This window comes from Rhipicephalus microplus, chromosome 10 (genome assembly GCF_043290135.1).
Source record: "Rhipicephalus microplus isolate Deutch F79 chromosome 10, USDA_Rmic, whole genome shotgun sequence".
NCBI classification, from domain to species: Eukaryota; Metazoa; Arthropoda; class Arachnida; order Ixodida; family Ixodidae; genus Rhipicephalus; species Rhipicephalus microplus.
Window position 1 is genome coordinate 21,945,625 of NC_134709.1, and position 19,859 is coordinate 21,965,483.

The 19,859-nt window shown below is 44.6% G+C and overlaps 1 protein-coding gene and 1 pseudogene across 1 annotated transcript; both read left to right on the top strand.

Annotated features, from left to right (window-relative positions):
* The first annotated feature begins 8,072 nt into the window (after positions 1-8,072).
* LOC142774889 (beta-galactosidase pseudogene) lies at positions 8,073-8,627 on the top strand (annotated as a pseudogene).
* Positions 8,628-13,805: 5,178 nt separating this feature from the next.
* On the top strand, positions 13,806-17,465 carry LOC142774184 (beta-galactosidase-1-like protein). The gene is made up of 2 exons (XM_075874577.1): positions 13,806-14,753; positions 16,750-17,465. Exons 1-2 carry the CDS (start codon positions 13,851-13,853, stop codon positions 17,188-17,190), a joined length of 1,344 nt encoding a protein of 447 aa, XP_075730692.1. The 5' UTR covers positions 13,806-13,850; the 3' UTR covers positions 17,191-17,465.
* The last annotated feature ends 2,394 nt before the right edge of the window (positions 17,466-19,859 follow it).

Sequence of the window (19,859 nt, forward strand, 5' to 3'; positions counted from 1 at the left end):
CGACGACACAGAGACAAGAAGGACACGAAAGACACGAGCGCTCGTGTCTTTCGTGTCCTTCTTGTCTCTGTGTTGTCGTTTTGTTCTCGCGCTATAACTATCGTCATGCCATACCAACTAGCCCAAGCTGCCACACGTATATTGAAGTTTGTGTTGTAACTTGCGTGCAGTAAAGTGCACCACTCTAGATGAGCTCAGCATAGTATTAGTTTCTTTTTCACCACCACAACTCAACTAATTACTCAATTAACTAATTCGGTAATTACCCAATCAACTAATTGTTAAATCACTAATTAACAAGTTACCTCAAACTAATTAACCAGCAGCAAAAGGTGACGACCGACCAAGTTCTGTAATAAGAGAACGTGTCAAACAGCTCACTGTTTTTTTTTTCAAGATAAGCCTTTCTCAAGACAAGAAACGTTGGAAACAATGAGGAAGGGGCGTGAATCACAGGCTGTGCTACGTATAGTGTGCAACAGGTGTTGTCTATGTATGGTGGTCATAACTACGTAGACCGAACAGGAAGATTTGAGAATACGAGGTGGCAAGGGCGCATATGATTGTTAGAACAAAAATACTGTTCCAATACGTCTCAGTATTGTAGCTCGTGCGGCCACTATCAATTTCAGTAATTAAACTATCTTATCAAAACACCACTATGAAACAACCAGATAAGTATTAGAGGCCTGTCACGTAACAGAGGCGTGATCAAAAACGTGGAAGCACCTCGTCCATACATTAGAACTATAATCACCATATCTCATCAGACATTTCAGGGTGTAACTTAGCACACTTGTTTCAACATCTTTATTATCTTGTTTGTCTTCTTATGTGTGCCTTTTCCCACATCCTTTTTTCTGCCTTTTTTTTCAGTGGCCTGGGCGAGGGTGGGCAGATCATGTGTCAAATGTGATAAATATGCCTGAGCTTCCTTTTCGAATAAATCACAGTTGCAAGTCAGCACGAGTGTCTTTTGAGTATTTCTTTAAATGGTCGTGTTTATGTGCGCACCAAAGCCTGTCAATACGAGCAAGTACCAACAACTACACCAAATAGCCGAGCTGCTGCGAAATCAGGCAACTTCCATACTATCAAATTACTATTATAGCAAAGCTTCATTGTTCACTGATTTCTGGAGATTGATATCATTTTCCTTCTTCAATGAAGCGGCGCTAAAATTTGATGACCTCAATGATGCGCAGGGTTTAAGTTTTGTGCTTTGTTCAGATAAATTGTGGGAGATGTCTTTTGCTGTTGATAAAAAAAAATCATACTGGTTTCAATCCGATTGGGATGACTTCAGTAATATATCTCGTACACAACTGTATTCTGTGGCACAACGCCAGCCGGTCCACCAATAAGGCACCGCACTGCCTTCTATTTCATTTCCATCTAACTAAACTAGCAGCTTACGCTTTGTTACGCTGCACGCAACTTGCAACACGCAGATTAGTCCCGACCAGACCGGCTCCTTCGCGGGTATCACCTCTACTCATTTCCGAATGTAACGACAGTTTGCAACGACGTAGATAAGACGGATGCGTCCCTTTTTCCGTTGGAAAAGTTGGCTGCAGCAATTCAAGGCAAAGACGGCGGAAGTAATCCGTTACTCTCAGATGGTCTGCGTGCATATTCAAAATAAAACAAAGGTAAATTAAACAGCACAGGAACCGTTGGTGCCGCCACTGTTCTTCCCGGCAGCTTGGTGTCGTAAGGAGTTCGTTACCTTGCGATTTGCGCGGCCATTTCCTCTTGACTGCGAACGTGGAGGAGAAGATAAAGACGTGAGCGTATCGTAAAATGACCGGTAAAAGGGAGCTTGCGAGAGGTCGATGAACCCGATAAGCAGTCGTAGTCTTAATGAGAAGACAGTGTGGCAAGTAACAAGTCTGTACTCGGATAATCAATGCCGTAAGGCGCACGCTCCAAAAGAGCTGCATTAAATGGCCCACATGTCGCTCACACATTCGCTCATGTTCCCAGTGTCAGCAGCGCAAGACATTCCCTCATTCACCCGGTCAACAGAAGCCTTTGCCATGTCCTGCACGCCCATTCGACCGTGTTGGCATTGACCTATACGGCCCGCTACCGTGCTCTGTTGGTGGTAATCGATGGGTGATTGTGGCTGCCGACCATCTGACAAGGTACGCCGAAACGGCAGCGCTACCTTCGGCTGGCGCTCGTGACATTGCAATCTTCATCTTCCACCGGTTTGTTCTTTGTCATGGTGCACCACGGGAGCTCCTGAGTGACAGAGGACGCGTATTTTTGTCCGAAGTTCTGCAGCAGCTCCTACATTCATGCCGTACGGTACGTCGCACATCAACAGCCTACCACCCTCAGACGAACGGCCTAACGGAACGTTTCAACAGACCCCTCGGAGACATGCTCGCTATGTATATTGATTCCGACCACTCCAACTGGGACGTTGTTCTTCCTTTCGTGACGTACGCCTACAATACAGCGATTCAATCAACAACAGGCTTTTCTCCATTTTTTCTTTTATATGGTCGTGACCAATGCAACACACTCGACACAATTCTGCCATACAATCCTGATACCTCCGAGTTCAACCCAGTTTCTGAAATGGCCGAACATGCCGAAGAGTGTCGTCAACTTGCACGGTCCTTCACAGCCGATAACCAAGCCCTCCAAAAAGATCCCCACGACCATGATCTTGTTCAGAATACCTTTCCCGTCGGTTCTCTCGTGTGGCTCTGACTGCCTTTCCACTCTCCTGGACTGACTCCCAAGTTGGCACCGAAGTATACGGGCCCTTACCGCGTCATACAGCACCCTTCTTCTGTCACCTATGTGATTGAACCACTCAAGCCGTCCATGGACAAGCGCCGCCTTGGTCGTGAGACGGTCCACGTCAGTCGCCTCAAGCCCTGTTACGACCCTCCTGTTCTCTCGTCACCTTAAGTCACCAGGATGGCTCGTCTTCGTCGCCGGGGCATTGTATAGTGGGGAATTCGCAAGGCAATGACTAGTGGGACCATCGCTGAGTGCGAAGCGCGAGCGGGAGCACGAGCTGTAGACGCTGGACTGCACGATCATTTGTTTCCGTACCGGCTGTCTGCCTATTACCTGGCGTCGCTAATAAACCCCCTTGCAAAGTGGTGAACATCTCCTTAAACACATTTAATGCAAAAAAAGGCACCTGTGAGATTCGTGCTTTAACTCTTCATAGTGTTGCCTATATTTTGACACGATTATTTTAAAGCGGGCTGTCGTAGGTAAACGACTAAGAAATAGTATAAAAAATCATCAAAATCAAGTCAGGCCTTGTGAAAGTGCCTTCGAAAAGTGGGAAAGCATTGTCCCACTCGCTCATGAAGCCACCATCCCGCAACAGCATCAACGGATATTTGGGAGGAAACGGCCGAAGCAAACGGCACAGCCTAAGAGAACCCTACTTTTGGAGAAGAATGTTTTGCTTACCTAATTTCTACCACTAGAACGCCCTCTACATCTTCACCTCTTGTGAGCCTTCGTGGGGCTGTAGCTGTCGAAACCGCCGGCTACTGCCACGGTTCCTGAATATGTGCCCACTGTACAAGAGCTTTGGGACGTAAAGCTAAATGCTTTCACATCATTCATACTTACGCTGCGTGACAAACGTAGCTTTGTGTTCGGATGTATTCATCGGTCAATATATTGTGCAAATCGGCCAGAGCACTTGATGACTGGGAAGTAAAATTGTCATTCTGCAACTTGAAGAAAAAGAGAAAATCATTCAGGGGTTATTCTTCACATACAGTTATACAGTTTCGTTCACACGTTCTTTCTATCTGAAGATCAAATTGAGAAGGTATAGTAACAATGTACTAAAATTCAACGCCATTGTAACAAATACCTAAAGTCTCTGAAAGCATGATACAAAATTCTCGAGATTACAAAGACTTTATTAAAGTATGACTGAATTAGCGTGCACTAATGACAACTGATGCTGTAGTATCAATACGTGAAGTGTTTGACAAATTGGTCGTGACAGTTGTGGAACTTGTAGAAGACCTATAGGATAAGCACCTTTTTTTTTATTTGTTGAACTGATCTTGCACCATGCATTCTCGGAAGTGCCGCAACCGAAATAAATTGCGGGGCAAGAAAGCGAACTGTCAAGAAGTATAATGACCCCACCGCCTTAACGATTTCGGTTGTCTCTAAAGCAGGTGTCACAGCTTGGAAAAACTCAGCGTCCCTTACGTCATTATCTATCCATGATGATGATGATGATGATGATGATGATGATGATGATGATGATGATGATGATGAAACTTTATTGGGGTCCAGAGAAGACGCAGGGTATACGCCGTGTCACCCGGCCAGCCAAACTTGGTTCTAAGCACAACGCTTCGTTTTGTTATGCATACCAGGTTATGGAAATCTTCCACTTTGTTTTTGATGCTGTACAGCAATTGAGCACTAAAAAAGTTACATCGGCTATACAGCTGCGCATGAGTCACGTTGATTGCACAACCTGACCGCGACTTTCACCGTGTACGTAGATTTGCCTATTCAAAGACAGTTTTATCATGTTTAATTGGTGTGTTCATGTTGGAGGTGAATAGGCAATAATAGCCGCGAGGAGTTCGACATACTACCAGAAACGACAGGAAAAGTAATGAAAACACTAGAAGAAATGCAAAGAGGCAAAGCCACTGGTGAGAATAAGGTAACAACATATACCTGCTCAAAGGTGGCGGCTGATCATCTTACTGTTAATTGTCTGCAAACTATTTTCAAAAATACCAGCTAATAAAACCAGGCAACACTAGAGCTCAAGCAACCAAAGTACCAAGCAGAATTTCGTACAGGCTACTCCACGATATAGCATATTCATACTATTGATTAGGTGATGAAGAAATCGCCGAGTACAACCAACCCCTGTAAATTGCCTTCCCATATTACGTTAAAACGTTTGACTCGGTCGCAAAATGCGCAGTGATGCAGGCACTAAGAAATCAGGGCCACACCAGGCGTATTTTCGCATCTTTCTTTCCCCACTTTTCCCCCTGATAGCGTTGCGTAGCAAATCAGTCTTTCGGGTATTCTCCCTGCCTATCATTCATTGCTCCCTCTTTCTCTGTTTTGTGGCCTATTCGTGCCATGATCGTCGCTCTAACGAAAGCGCAGTTTTTGAACTTTATTCGTGACCTTGCTAGTACGTGAGAACATAAACAAAAAAGGGTTGTTATCTCAGACCATGCAGGCATACTTTATGGGATGCCTGTGATATAAATTATGATGACGTGATAAATTTTAAAACAGGCGTTGTTGCTGCGGCTGGCCTTTGGACAAGAAAATTACTCTTCGTAAAAACAGCAAGTCTGCTTTAGAGAAACGCTGGCTTCTGACAGACTCTCAGCTGGAAGAATTCTCATCACTTCAAGTCTCCATTTGTCTCTATACTAGAGCATTAAGACCTTCACGTATGTCATTTAAGATGAAATTGTTCCAAGGACATTGGGGCGCAGAGAAGACGTAGTCTTGTGATTCGAAGAAAATGCGTGCCTATCGACAGAGGGTGGGATGGGACATTATTTAATCCTCTCTTCCCCCTCCTCGCGGAAGGAAACTGCATGCAATAAAGGTTTATGGATTCATTCATAGGTGTGTATCATGGTTGACTAGAGCAAGGCAGTTTAGGCATTCACTTTTGAATATTTTCTCGTTTGTTTCGATCCAGGAAGACTGTCATTCAACGCGAAACATATCCCGTGTGATAAAGCCGTCGATTGGCTCATGGAAATTGTAGCTTTTTTTTTTCACTCGGGAACAAGGGTTTGTCACTCGCCACAGTGGTTTTAAGACGCTCGACTGCTGATCCGCAGGTTGCAGAATCGAATCCCGCCCACGGCGGCTGCATTTTAGATGGAGGCTAAAATGTTTGAGTCCTTTGCAGTTGCATATAAGAATTCTAACTGCTCAAAAATTTTCGCAGTCCACTACGGCTCTTCATAATCAGACGGTGGTTTCGTAACGCTGAACCCTTCCTAGCATCGTTTGTGTAACGAAAGACTCCAGTAAATTGTGATGGACACATCTTTAAATGACATTCCCCAGAGAAAATGTGCCCCGGGTTTTCTACCTGGCCGGAGTTATTGATGTTTCTCTACACCCGAAGACCTTATTATCGAAAACACAGTGAACGGATTTGAAAAAGAGACAAATGCTTTAGGTGACAGGCCAGCAAGTAATAAAGCTTTAATGACGAGTGATATTTGAAGCGTCGCAAAGAAATACCGATGGAAGAAGTATACGGCGATCGTTGCTACAAAACACCCCACTTGTCTGATTCCTTGGTCGCTGCACACGCGAACGTTTTAGCTAAGATGACGTCACATGAAGAAATATGAAAGGTCTTTCTACAAAATAGGGTGCCAATTCGCACATGCGTATTTGTCCACCATGCGTGGACTCTGCTGACCTAATTGCCAATGCAAGCGCAGCTACTTTGTCCATCGTACGTATTAGGGAAATATAAACGAAACATAAATTGTGCACTACATTTTCCGAGGTGCGGTAATACACCGTTTTGCGAAAACTTATGTACGCGACGAATACCACTGTCACAGGTCCCGTTAATTAGGAAGGCGATCGCCGGGCTTATTCCAAGGGCCGAAATATCGGCCCCCGGAACTGCACCACGAAAGCGAGGACAATCTAGAAGTGGTCCTATTTGGCGCGCCAGCGGACGCCGGCTGTGAACCAAAGAACAAGTCAGAGCCGAGAGTTGATAAACAAAACAAAATTATATTCTCAATTACGGCAAATCGAACCGAAACGAAAATATGCACACTTGAAAATAGTTGAATACGATATGTCGCCAATCAAACAACGCACTTTACGGTACAATGAGCTACACTCGAAACAACGGATACAAACAACAATACGCGCTACAATGCAATCACATGCATCGAACAACCAAGGCACTCAAAGACTAAAGAGTTTGAAAACTTATTCAGTCCGAAGTCCTTGGAACAAAGTCTGAATGATACTCTTCCACGAATCACTCACTTAAACTCCAGCGCTCTTGTTCCGTTGCCTCCGACGTTTCTCTTCCAGGAAACCTCTCGTCTTCAATTGGCCGCTCTCCAAGCACCAACTTCGCCGGTAACACGTCGGCTTCCCACGCGTTGAGATTGCAGGACGCGTCTTCGCTCTCTGGCGGTAGTCTCCAGCTCTTCTGCTTGTAGCACGAGTCTTCACCCCTCAGGGGGAAATCCTCTTCATCACCTGCTTTGTCGCTAAGGACAAAACCTTCGTTGACGACACGGCGGAAACACTTTACGCACTCTGGCGCATACTTTCTTCTTCTGTTCATCGCCTTTCTCCGCTGCTCGCCTAAATACCTTTCGCACTAGATTTCAGAAAATGCTCATCGTTTCGTCGGCGCGATGCACAGTCAAGGCTGGGGAAAGAGCGAGACGTGTCGAGGGCCATCCGCTACACGTGACGCAACTCTGCATCACCACGCCCCTTTCCTTCGAGAACCTTCCAGGGCTTGCTCGGCCGCCGATGTGAGGAGGATGGCCGGCGAGACTACGCTTCCGAGAGGGGAGAGATGGCGCGTCCGGGGAGCCTTTGTATGTTGTTTTCTCCTTTATCGTTAACCTTGAGGCGCCTTTCTGCGCTTGGTATTGTTACTGTCGCTAGAATTCGATGGCGCGCGCTTTTTCGGAGCGCTCGTTTGTTACAACCGCTTTTCCACCAAAGCAGAAGAAAACAACCTTTTTTTGTAGTTGTTTTCGTTTATGCACCTCTAAACGTTGCTTTCAAAGCACCTTTTTATGAGTGGAGTGCCTCTAGACCCAAATAAAATTCCAAAAATGACGTCGAGCGTGCCGTGGTGACCAAGGCGTGTTTAGGTGTAAGAAAACAGGTGCAAACGACCCCGCTTTCCTGAACAGACGCTGTAAAAAAAAGCGTAGGCGGAGAGTAGTAAGAAATATTTTATCTGTATGCTGAGTAAAAAGTTGACGACGAATAATCAAAGCGGATCCTCTGCCAAAACAGCTCCGATAGTGTCGGAGCTCTTCCTAACCGAGCGAGGAACTCGAGAAATGATCTGCGCACGCGCTTTGATGGTTCCTCTTCTCACCTTTGGCATCGTCACGTCGGGTGTCGCGGAGAGGTCATTCAAGATCGACTACAACAAGCACACCTTTCTGAAGGACGGCAAACCCTTTCGGTTTGTCGGTGGCTCGATGCACTACTTCCGAGTTCCCAGAGCGTACTGGGATGACCGGCTCCACACGTTGCGCATGGGAGGACCGAACGTGGTAGACTTTTACATCGACTGGAGCGGCCACGAGCCCGAACCCGGACAGTACAACTTCGCCGACAACTACGACCTGGTCGCCTTCCTGAAGGCCGTCAAGAAGGCCGACCTCCTGGCGATCGTCAGGCCGGGACCCTACATATGCGGCGAGGTGGACAATGCGGGCTTACCTTACTGGCTGCTGCGCAAGCACCCGGACATGGAGTACCGAACGATGCACGATGACTACATGCTAGAAATGGGCAAGTGGTTCCAGAAGTTGCTGCCGATGCTGGTTCCGTACCTCTACAAAAATGGCGGGCCCATCATAATGGTACAGGTCAGTGTCAGGACATGAGGTTTACTGAGCCAAAGTTTAGATGTGCAGAGTGGCCTAATCTCAGCTAGTTTGGCCGACATCATGAAATGAAGTCCAGAAAGAACCGAGACATCAAAGAAGATCAAAAAGCGGAAGAATGAGGGGTATTTTGTAGGAAAATATTTTTTGGCAAATAAGCTTTTCATTCTGAGAAATTCGTACGGATTTTTTTTGTTGTTTCCTGCAAGAAATATTGATTGCCTATTTTTTTTAATCTATTGTAGATCCGTGTGCTCAGATTTGGGTGCACGTTAAAGAACGCCAGGTGGTCTAAATTTCCGGAGCCCTCCACTACGGCGTCTCTCATATTCATATAGTGGTTTTGGGACGTTAAACCCCACATATCAATCAATCTTTTTAATCTAGAATTAGATTAAAATTGTTCTTGAAGAGCACAAGGTGGCTATTAACACAATAAACAGCTGTTTGTCTAAAGTCCCCTGGCAATTTCGAGCCGGCTACTTTCTATATAATTTCGCATGAGGAGTTTACCGAAGTCAAAGTCTCCAAAAACAAGGATTTTTTTTCTTGAAAAGAAAATTAACACGTCTTCGCCACTCAGGTCAACTTCAATTTCTAAAATGTTTAGCGAACTTCGGCGACTTTGAGCGTATCTATCTATCTATCTATCTATCTATCTATCTATCTATCTATCTATCTATCTATCTATCTATCTATCTATCTATCTATCTATCTATCTATCTGTCTGTCTGTCTGTCTGTCTGTCTGTCTGTCTGTCTGTCTGTCTGTCTGTCTGTCTGTCTGTCTGTCTGTCTGTCTGTCTGTCTGTCTGTCTGTCTGTCTGTCTGCGACATTTAGCTCTCCTGGCCGTTTCGATAATGGTATCAATACCAAACTTAGTTTGGAAGAACATGACCGTATGAAGAACATAGTTGACTAGTCATAACATGAAAATTATGACATGTATATCATGAACGTCATGATATACATTTTATGGTCCTGCAGCTCTTGCGGTGATTCCGTTCATATGGCATGTTACAAAACTGTTATAGTATGGCATGATTCCATGGCGAACACAAGCGACAGACCCTAACGTGTAAATCATGACATGCATGTTATGTAAGTCATGAGTCATGACTACACGCCACGCCCATGATGCGCTCGCAGCCGTCTCGCTAGTTTCACTTATGCCGAATTCGGCGTTACGTGATGCGAATGAATGACGAAGGCATGTGACTGGTGCAAAGTGATAATTATGAGATGCGTGTCATTTAACATTATGACTACAAGCCTCGCTTATGATGCACTCGCAGCCATTTCGCTAGCTTCACGTGCACCAAATTTGATATTACGGGACGTGAATGGACGACAAAGGAATGTGACTAGTGCAAGCATGATAATCATGTGATGCATGCCATGCAACAACATGATTACATGCTACGCTCATGATGCGCTCACGGCCGTCTCGCTAGCTTCATACGTACCAAATTCAGTATTACGTGACACGAAAGGACGACATGCAAATGACATGTCCAAAAAATGGTAATCATGACATACGTGTCATGTAACAACGTGACTACATGCCGCACTCATGAGGCACTCGGGGCCTTTTCGCTACATTTATGTATGCCAAATTTGGTATTACGTCACGTGAATGGATGACGAATGTATGTGACTGGTGCAAACGTAATACTTATGAGATACGTGTCATGTAAGAGCATGACTACATGCCACACTCAAGGCGCCAATACACTTAGACGTTATCCAGTCTGCGTGTGGTCAAGCGTTCGTTTCGTGGCGTCATGGCAGCGATGCCACGCCAGACGCTGGCATATACTCGCAGCCACGCGTCGCACTGCGTTGCTTTGACGCAGGGACGTTTTAGCACGCCCGGCATAGCTTCGTAACCAAGCTAGACAGACGTGGTGCATTCTGGGTAACGTGGTTGGTGCGAAATGCAGCATGTCGCATTTCGCACGCCGCCGGGCTGCGCCGACAGACGCTGGTCGCGTCTGGCGTCAGACTATAGAGTGCTCGCGTTTTGCTAGCGTAGCCTCACTGCACCCAGCGTGCGCTCGTCGACGTAGCGTCGCAGTATATTGGGCCCATCGTGATGCTCTCCCCGCCGTTTCGCTATAGCTTCACATATTCCAAGTTTCAAAAAGTAGCCTCCTGGTGCGAGGAATGGCAGATGGTCATTAACTTTGATAAAACTGTTTTTATGCGAATTACACACATGAAAAAACCTTTGCATTTCAGATACAATGCTAACAACACCTTTTTGACTGAAGTCACTAATTATAAGTACTTGGGGCTTTACATATCGAATGATCTCTGCTGGAACAAACACATTACACATGTAACGGCCAATGCAACTTACAAACTGTTTTTTCTATATCGTGCTCTCAAACTATCCACTCCTTCTGTCCGCCTTTTAGCGTACAAATCAATTGTTTTACCAATATTAGATTACGCCGCTATTATATGGGATCCTTTTACTAAGACTAACATTTACAAATTAGAAAAAGTGCAAAAAAGAGCAGTTCGTTTTGTCTACAATAATTTTTCGAGGACTTCTGTTACTGACCTATTAAGCAGAGCTCAACTTTCACCTTTATCATTAAGATACCGTAACTCAAGGCTTAAGTTTCTGTACCAACTAATTACCGGCCAATATCAAGTAGACATATCCGATATTTTTTCTTTTTCTTCTGGCTACTCTACCAGGCAGAGACATGACCTCACCATAACCCCCTTTCCCACACGCAATAATTGCTTTAAGCATTCATTTTTTCCTCGCACCATAGTCGAGTGGAACAAACTAACTAATGCAATTGTTTCAGCACCCTCATTGGCATTGTTTTCCTCGGAATTAGAAAGTGCACTAACCAGTTGAATCGTTAAATAGCATTACATACCACTGTACATGCTTGTATAATTGTAGTCTCCTATATTTTATTGTATGTTATTGCCAGTTGAAGTTTGTATTTGCCCTATACACATTGTATAACCTGTATATATTATATGTCATTGTACTTGCCATTTGTTCATGACTAACTTCATGTACCAGCCTGCTAAAGTCACCAAATGGTGATTGCAGTATCTGTAAATAAAAAATAAAATAAATTTGGTAATGCGGGACGTGAATGAACGACGAAGGTATGTGACTGGTGCAAACATGATAATTTTGAGATGCGTGTCATGTGACAACATGACCACATGCCACGCTCATGAAGCACTCGTGGTCGTTTCTCTAGCTTCACAAATACCTACTTGGTATTGCATGACGTCAATAGACGGCGAAGTTAAATGACAAGTCCGAACATATTTAGGATATGCGTGTCATGTAAAACATGACTACATGGTACGCTCATAGCACACTCGTAGCCGTTTCGCTAGCTCCAGAAACTGAATTTTGTATCAGGTGGCGTGAATAGATGATGAAAGTAAATAACACGTCCAAACATAATAATAATGACATGGAAGTTATGTACGGCATAACTTACCTCCACCTCGTAATGTTGTTTTGATTTTAAACTGACATATAAACCTTCCTCATTGGTGCTTCACATAACATCGATTCCCACTGTACGTGGGATCTGCCAGTTCTTTTTGAAGATGAAATTGTAAGAATTTCCTTCAAATTTAACATAATGCTAATGGCCCTTCCGATGGCCAGCTCAAAACGAAAATTTCGCTACAAATACCTTGACATGTGGAAAGTGCAATTTTGTTGTTTTAACTATAACACTTTATATCGCTTAGATAATTATTATGAACCGAAGGCAAGCAATTAGTATAGGTTGAGCATTAAGGCTTCTCACAATACTCTTTTTCTTGCTCATTAGATATCTTATACACAGTTTCTTGTTAATTATTTGCGTTCTGCACGTAATATGGAGGAATGTGGACTAATAATTGTTCATAACCAGAGAAGTTCGTGGCATGGAAAGTGTGTAAAAAAAAAGCCTTATTTTACACGTTGCAATGGTAAAAATGAAAACTATACACCTTTCTATAAAACTGATATATTTTAAACCAGCATAAAAATCTATGTAGACAGCCGCAATTCTATTAATTCAGGCTGTAGATCAAAGATTCTTTCTATTTTTTTTTTTTGAGTAGCATCTCCCGTTAGTGTACGAACGAGCGCAATAGGTAAAAGGGCCTGAAAGTGTTACCACTTCAGCCATCGAGAGGAACTTAACGAAAGGAAATGGGGACGCGGAAGAAGCAGATGACTGTTTGCAGCCGTACGGCCTTGTTATCGAAGCTATCTCTTGTTTCTGTTCAGTCTACACTGATGGCTCTTTTGCACGACGCCTCCACACTGCCGGCTAGTGTTTGTGGCTTGACTATTATCGACCTCTTCAACTGTTGTCATTGTGACACATGTTGGACATACGCTGAAGCTCTATTAGAATTGTTCAGGTCGCAGTTTTATAGACTTGACGAATGCGGTATGGCACTGAAAAAAAAAACAATTGTTCACGCCGAAAAGGATGAAAGCCTCCAATGATATGAAAGTCGAGCAATAGCCTGTAATATCCTTAACAGTTCCGGGCGTCATTCTCGAAATCAATATGTACGTTCGCGGGTAAAAGAGTTTTCGAATATTACAAGTGTTTATTGAGCTGTATTCGCACGACGGACCAAATCGTGATTCGAATCTGCGGATTTCGTACTGCGTCACTATACGTCAGCCGTTCTCGCGTTTCCGCTTCGGTACGCGGGGACGAATTTGGAAAATGACGGAAGCGCAAATCTCTGTTGGGATCTTAAACAAGGGTGCCAGGCTAGTTCGTACTTTATTGCAACAATTGGGTGTAGCGCTGCGTGGAAAAATTGTAAGAAAAAGTAGTTGACACGAAAGAGGTGCTCTGACAGGAAAACGCCACTTTTTTATCAACTACTTTTTCTTAAAAATTAGTACGTGGCACTACACCAAATTGTTGGGATCTTGGGTAACCAATTCTGAAATCCTCGCTTGTAGCGTGAATTATCCTCCGTCGTGTGAATGCTGGCTGCGGAGGGATCTAAATTACGTCGCATCGCTCGCCATTGATGCGTCCGCGCTCACGTCTGTCTTGTGAATACAGCTTCACGAGCTGGTACAGAAACTCACTGCAAGCGATCGTCTAGAGCAACGCGACAGAGAGTTGGTTACTTACTCCCCCGTGCCCACTAATGCAGGTCGAGAATGAGTACGGCCATCTCGAAGGTCACTGCGACCCCTTATACATGGATGTCGTATTGTCCCTCCAGCGGGTGCTTTTAGGCATGGACGTAGTCATGTTCCGCGCCAACGCACCATCTATGGAACGATACAATTGTGACAAGGTGCGACAAATCTTGGTGGCCGGCAACCTCGACTCCAAGAGCAACGTAAGCAAAGACTTTGACGTCATTCGCCAAGCACAGGTCAAGCCGGGGGCTCCCATCGTAGTGAGTGAGTACTACACCGGTTGGATGAACTACTGGGGCTGGGACGACCATCCGGCCTATCCACCCATGATCGTCGAAACCTTCGAGAAGATGATGGAACAGGGGGCCAACGTTATTTTCTACATGTTCCACGGAGGCACGAACTTCGGCTTCAAGGCTGCCACCAGCTCAGAAAAGCCGTTGGTAACGAGCTACGACTACGACGCGCCCATGGGAGAAGACGGCGACCCGAAGGCCTACTACTTCTTACTACGCAAATCAATTGGCAAGTACATTCCGCTCAAATCCGGGGAGCTTCGTAAGCCCTGGCCCAAGTTGAAGATAGACGCCATTCGCATGCCGCACAGCAGGTCCCTGACGGACGTAATGGCACACTTCAGAGATAAAGGCTGGCTCAAGCGAAGAAGGTCCGAGTATCCGTTGACCTTCGAAGAGCTCGGCCAGGACTTCGGGTTTCTTTCGTACCACACTTTGTTCACGGCCGCCCCGGATGGCTGGTTCTCAATGGCGCTTCACGGTCTCCGCGACATGGCGCAGCTGCACGTGCGTGACGAACGCTACTTCATGCGCATATTCGACACCGCACGCCTGCCAGCCAAAACCGATTGCCACGTGATGCTCATGAGGGGCGACAGCCTGTCCATCCTGGTGGAGAACATGGGCCGCGAAGACTTCGGTCCCAAGAATCGCGATCCGAAGGTGAGTGAGTAGGTCTTGTATACCCGGTCATGACGAGTCAAATGTATGCTTGACTTATCTAGCCAACTATGCCTTTGGTTCCACCCTTAGCCTTTGCTCTCCCTACCACGAGATTGTTACATAGAGGCCCAGAACAGCAGCACTCACTCGTTTTTGTGACGCTAACCATTTCCCGCGAATTCCAAGAAGCGCATATACTCACACAAACGTGTTGGTGTCACAGCTCTTAATTCAACAGCTTCAACTGATTGGCATGGTTAATCGAATATTCTCATTCGTTGTTCCGGTGAGCGTGATAGCTTAATCAGAGAAGATGAAACATTGATTACTGATATCTGTAGTGTTCACATTAGGGGGAAAACACGCTTACGGTGACAACGGATTAAACAAGCACCGACTCTTTTACACAGATGAATGACATGGGCATCGCAGTTGTGTATGTTATTGAGGCGACAAATCTTAAGGCTCGTGCATACTTGCGAATTCTCGGTCCAAAGCAAGCGGAACTCTTGCGCCGCCGACATTCCACGTCATTCACACTGCTTACCGACCACACCACCGAAACGACATACGGATCCAAAACGCGAAAATGAAATGTCAGCGTCTGCAGCGTCGGCGGCATCAGCGGCGTCGGCTTCAACAAATGATCGAAAAAAAAGAATATAACGTTATAAAGTTGTCATAGCGTCACAGAACACAAAACTTTCTGAAAACATGATGACAACGCAAGACGACGCCCCCCCCCTCCTCCGCGCATTGCATCATCGCTTGGTTAATTGCGGGCCGACCAAAACCAAGTAAGGTGCACAAAGCATGTGAAGCCTCCAATCCTTGAGGTATTAAGAAACCTCGTTTGGTGTAGAAAACTGTCGGAAGAGAGCAGGGGTACCATTAGTGCATCGATTGAGAAGAAAAATCATACGACTACGGCCTTCGACTTCTCATAAGCGAAGGCATAAGGGACCTTGAGAATATTATCAGGATATGAATTATATGGGCACTCTCGACAGCTTTTCGTGATTAATTTATAAGTATATAGGCATATATAAGCCACAATGTGCAACATATATGCCAGAAAAAATCCCACCGTATCCACGAAGGGAATGACGTCACCTTATCATTAACCAACGCGAACAGCACTCGGTTATGCATAGACGTAACACGTGTGTGCAGTATGTACAAAGTTGTTTAGTGATCACAATGTGCATATGATGTTGATATCAATGTGGATATGAATTTCCGTATGTATTTCCATATCCATACAGATATGGATAATCACGTGGAAATGAATATACATATGGACATTCATATGAATATCCATATCCGTGTTGATATATATATATATATATATATATATATATATATATATATATATATATATATATATATATATATATATCGCGGAGGCCTAGCGGCTAAGGTACTCGGCTGCTGACCCGCAGGTCGCGGGTTCAAATCCTGGCTGCGGCAGCTGCCTTTCTGTTTAAGGCGGAAATGTTGCAGGCCCTTGTGCTCAGATTTGGGAGCACGTTAAAGAACCACAGGTGGCCTAAATTTCCGGAGCCCTGCACTACAGCGTCTCTCATAATCATATGGTGGTTTTGGGACGTTAAACCCCACATATCAATATATATATATATTTATTTATATATATATATATATATATATATATATATATATATATATATATATATATATATATATATATATATATATATATATATATATATATATATATATATATATATATATATATATATATATATATATATATATATGAAAACGAATATTCATAGCATGTCACGCTGTTTCAAGCTGTTTGCCGTCCTTAACAAGACTTTGCAATATATTGCTGTTGCTGAAACAACGCACAATAAACGCTGAATTACCTCTGCAAGGACACGTTTCATCTTTGTATTGTTGCGATTCTTATATATAGGGGGAAGCCACGTTTATTAAGTAGTGACCGACTGTAAGAACGTGCTCTTTTACCCAGGGAATTACGAACGTGACTGTGGACGGCATCACCCTGACTGAGTGGATTATCGAGGCCCTGCCTCTGACACAGAAGAGAGACATTAGCGAACTCTTCCAGCTCATGCGGACGCCCAGAAATAGCCAGGGCAACATACCACACTTCTACTACGGTTGGTTCACGTTGCCCAAGGGACAGAAGCCGCTGGACACGTTCCTCGACCCGTCAAACTACACGAAAGGGGTGGCGTTTATTAACGGCTTCAACCTGGGGCGTTACTGGCCGGCAGTCGGGCCGCAGGTAAGGCTGTACGTTCCCGGAATCTACATCAAGCCGTATCCCGAGGAAAACAGGCTCATCTTGTTCGAATTGGAAGGGCTTCGCACTAATCACCCTGACCGAGGTGTTAGCTTTGTTGATAAGCCTTACCTCAACGCTATTGCGGGACAGCCTCACCCTTAGCGGGAAGACCAGAAAGGCAACAAGCAATACTTGAAATTACCGAGTGTTTATTTCGTTGGAGTTCAGTCTTTACGAAACGAACACCAAAGGTCGGGCTAACAGGTCCCCAGAAGACCACCGACAAAGGCTCCGGTCATCGATATATTTCACTGTATCAGTCGACGGTGTGCGAACGCCTTTTGCAAACTGGAATTTCATTGTTGTTACGCATCATCATCCAACTTTGTTCACGAACACGTTCAGTCTACTCAATAAACGTGTAATTTTTTTTTTCACGCCTTGTCATGCCACATGACTGATCCATGAAGTTGCCTCTGAAACACGTTCGTTTTAGTGAAGAAGAGAGAATGGGTGTGGTTGTAGTCCCTTTTAAAACATGGTGATCGAGGAGTCAAGTGGTATATATATGTGGCTAAACTTCCGAGCTCCGTACTGTAGCATTGCGTACACCATTCCGATTATTCCACATGTTTCTGTATTTCTTTACGAAATCCGAGTGTTTTCAGTATATTCCCAATATAATAACCATGTGTTTCCGTACGAACTTTAAAGAAATACGAGGAATAATTGGAATGACACACAGAACATTGCAGTAGAAAACACAAGTGTGCACATAGATTAGTTAGTGGTGTAGTGATTGAGTAATTTTGGTTACACCGACGGTGATGTTGAGAAGAATAATAACGGAGAAGCTTTTTACGCTAGCATTAATTTGTGCGACCTACGAGTAAACTATATTACCATCACAAACGAGCATGTGCCACAGAACTCGGGTAAGTCTCGCAGCTCACCGCTCATCCAAAAGAAATAAAGCGGCAACACTGAGCCGAACAAATGACTGCGATGCGACGGCGGCTAGCGTAAGACCCCAAGTACGTATGACAGAATACCTGGAAACGGGAGAAGGCAATGGTGGCTGCGATAAGAACGCAAATCGAGGGAAGGCCTACGCCGTTGACGACCTGCTTGTAGATCTATGAGAGGTGCCAACGCTTCGTTTCAGCGCGAGTTTCAATCCATAAAATCTGCACATCCGTATCATGTCTGTGACGGCCTTTGGTTTAACTCGAGCTTCTACATACACTGAGAATCAACGTGAGAACATTCTAGATTCACCGATTTAAAGCGTATACCAACGACATAGAAGTGACCTGGAAAAAGCCCGCATCGGTAGATAAGGCTTCCGAACCACCTGGAAGGCAGTAGATCAGTCTATATTAGTCTAGTCTATAGATTAGTCCAGATTAGTGCCAGCTCATTAGCATAGTTCAATATGTAGCTGTTTGGGGTTGTTGGTAACACATGTATAGTAATGTTCAAGCGCACAAGCAGACAATGGCCGTGAGACCCGCTGGCGCTAACTTGCAACACCTTATTCTGCGCAAAGCTATTCGCAACGCCCCCGAACAATAGGTGGCGCGCTGTGCTAATAATGATGGCACTCAGACGAGGCTCAACCCATCTGTTGTCTTACGAACAGATAGCACGTGTGGACTTACAGCCCGTACTTCTTTCATCGGATGAAGTCATGGGCTTCACTGAAACGGACAGTGGCCGGCGGCAACAATTCACGCCTCCCGGCGTGTATTGCGGCGTGATTGCGGTCGTGAGCCAGAGCGTGTTGGCGACATGGGGCGGTTCGTGATATACATACACTATAATTGCGCTAAATGCAATGCATAAGAAAAATGATGTTTATTTTGATCATGATGAAGGATATTAAACAATAAATGCCATCAACTTGACTCACGGTCGTGAAAAAATTATTAACGCATGGTGGGATGTAAAGCACAACTCACTCCTTGAGAGTTGACTGTAACTCGATGCTTCATCCACCTTTTACGTCCAGTGAAGAAAAAACATACTGGATGAGAAGACATTTTTTTTAGCATCACTGCTGAAAGCAATTGGATGAATTTCCTCCACCGATCGACTTCGACCACTCACGTCACTACGTTTGCAACAAAGAAAAGCCTGAGCTGGAGGAAGATTCCTCTCTATAAGCCGTCAAGAAGCAAATCACTTGCACTGCGCTGCCGCTTAACAACAAAGGTACCAAGAATAGCGACGCAGTGTTGGCTATGAAAACATCACAGGTAAAAGGCTCCTTGATAGGCGTGGAGCGGACGCGTCCTCCAATGGCTAAAACGTTGCCTGCACGGTTCATAACAAAGCCTTTCTGAAAGGAAAGAAAATGCCTTATTTTACTACATCACTATTTATTGATTGTCCAGTTATAGAAAAGCGCATAGTTAACCCGCACGACTTCCCACGTACAATGTTATGACTCATGAGATTCATGCACTACAAAAAGTCGGCTTTCTTCGTGAGTGAAACTTTGAGATAAATGCAAATAACTGAAAAAGAAAACGTGGCATATCTACGAAGTGAATGATTATCAGTGGACGAAGCAGTGAGATCGTTCGGTGTTTACCGTAAATCACCCGTGACATTGACCACTCGCGCCTGTAAATGAGTGCCAAGCGGTGTACAGTTATATACAACATTTACTGGTCATAACTGGTTTAGGTTTTGTTGATTTAAAAGTTTCGTTTCGCCTTTTTTATTACTGCTTTGTACTATCGGACCTAGCCTGAGGTTGGCACAGACGAGGTCTGGACATGTTCCCCTGGCGTTTGTTGGTTGTTTACAGTAGTACGAAATGCGTG

What these genes read in the sequence shown, in the direction of transcription:
- LOC142774184 (XM_075874577.1), top strand. Translation starts at nt 13,851, where the DNA reads ATGGATGTCGTATTGTCCCTCCAGCGGGTGCTTTTAGGCATGGACGTA. An exon ending in CCAAGAATCGCGATCCGAAG is followed by an intron (nt 14,754 to 16,749) that starts GTGAGTGAGTAG and finishes TCTTTTACCCAG; the next exon opens with GGAATTACGAACGTGACTGT.